At 35.4% G+C, this 1091-nt stretch overlaps 1 protein-coding gene across 3 annotated transcripts in view; it reads right to left on the bottom strand.

Annotated features, from left to right (window-relative positions):
- Nucleotides 1–382: 382 nt before the first annotated feature.
- The window catches only part of LOC116088156 (serine/threonine-protein kinase Sgk3), a 120002-nt gene continuing 119293 nt past the window's right edge, over nucleotides 383–1091 (bottom strand). For all 3 annotated transcript variants that reach the window (XM_031366820.1, XM_031366821.1, XM_031366822.1), the window contains exon 17: nucleotides 383–1091. In XM_031366820.1, the coding sequence (XP_031222680.1) occupies nucleotides 921–1091 (171 nt within the window). In that variant the 3' untranslated portion in view covers nucleotides 383–920.

Here is a 1091-nt window from a genome sequence, read left to right as displayed (position 1 = left end):
TTCACAACTAGGTAAACAATATAGAAGGCTACTTTTTTTTCTGTCATTTAAAAAACATGATCAATTAGGAAGGCAGTTCTGAAATAGCTATTTGCAAAAACAGACACCAAGGTTTACAACTACTCAACAATACACTAAACCTTCAAAGGGTCAAAAAGAACATAAATAGAAAACATTTGTAATATAAATATGTGACAGAGACATTTATGGCTGGCACCACCTTAAAAAACATCTGGTAGCATTTTATTACTTCTCCGTTCATTGGAAATTCTAAAAATTTCTGGCGACTAAATATTTTCTTTTTCTCTAGAGGAAAAATGGTGTATGGATGGGAACTGAGTATTTCAAAAGCGATGATTGCTTTTTGCTTTTTCTTATGGGCTACAAGTGAGTAGCTACGACTGCCCACTAGCAGCCAGTGTATCTCATCTGCTTTGCATCTGAATCCTACCACGAAGCCAATAGAGAAGCATCATGGGAAGACAGGTTTCAGCAAACCATCCTGTACCATTTGCATAGTTCTGCTATGATAAAAAAGTCATACAATTATAAAGATATTAATACATCTTATCTTAACTGTAACAGACTATTAAAACAGTCTATCTTGGATGTGTTAGTGTAAACAGGAAAAAAAGTCAATAGCAAAAAGTTATCTTTAAAAATAGGTTAATGCTAAGAATAGCTTCAAATTTTTGTTTAAAAATAAGCTTACTAAACAAGAATACAAATTTGAGTTCAAAACTTAGCTCTTAGAAATGCCCTATTTTTTGCATACAGCAGAAAATACGTATTTCATAGTTTCACTCTTACATATAAAAGTGAGGCACTGTTATACATAGTCGAATGTATTCACACAAATACGTGTTTCCATCTCTTCTGCGAGCTAGAGGTTGTTCATTGGTTTCTGAGTGTCAAAGTGTTCACAAAAATAAGTCTTCTGAAGGCGGGGCGTAAGAAAAACCAACGAACGCATCGTCTGCCTCCAGAACGCTGGCATTCACTATAGAATAGTCAGAAGATACGCACACGGAATAGGGAACCGTTTCTTCAGTGAAGACGGCGTCAAAGTTCCTGATATCATCTGGTCCAGC

This window comes from Mastomys coucha, unplaced genomic scaffold (genome assembly GCF_008632895.1).
Source record: "Mastomys coucha isolate ucsf_1 unplaced genomic scaffold, UCSF_Mcou_1 pScaffold14, whole genome shotgun sequence".
In the NCBI taxonomy this organism is placed as follows: Eukaryota; Metazoa; Chordata; class Mammalia; order Rodentia; family Muridae; genus Mastomys; species Mastomys coucha.
The sequence above is the reverse complement of the archived record's forward strand: the minus strand, read 5'-3'. Positions and strand labels throughout refer to the sequence as shown.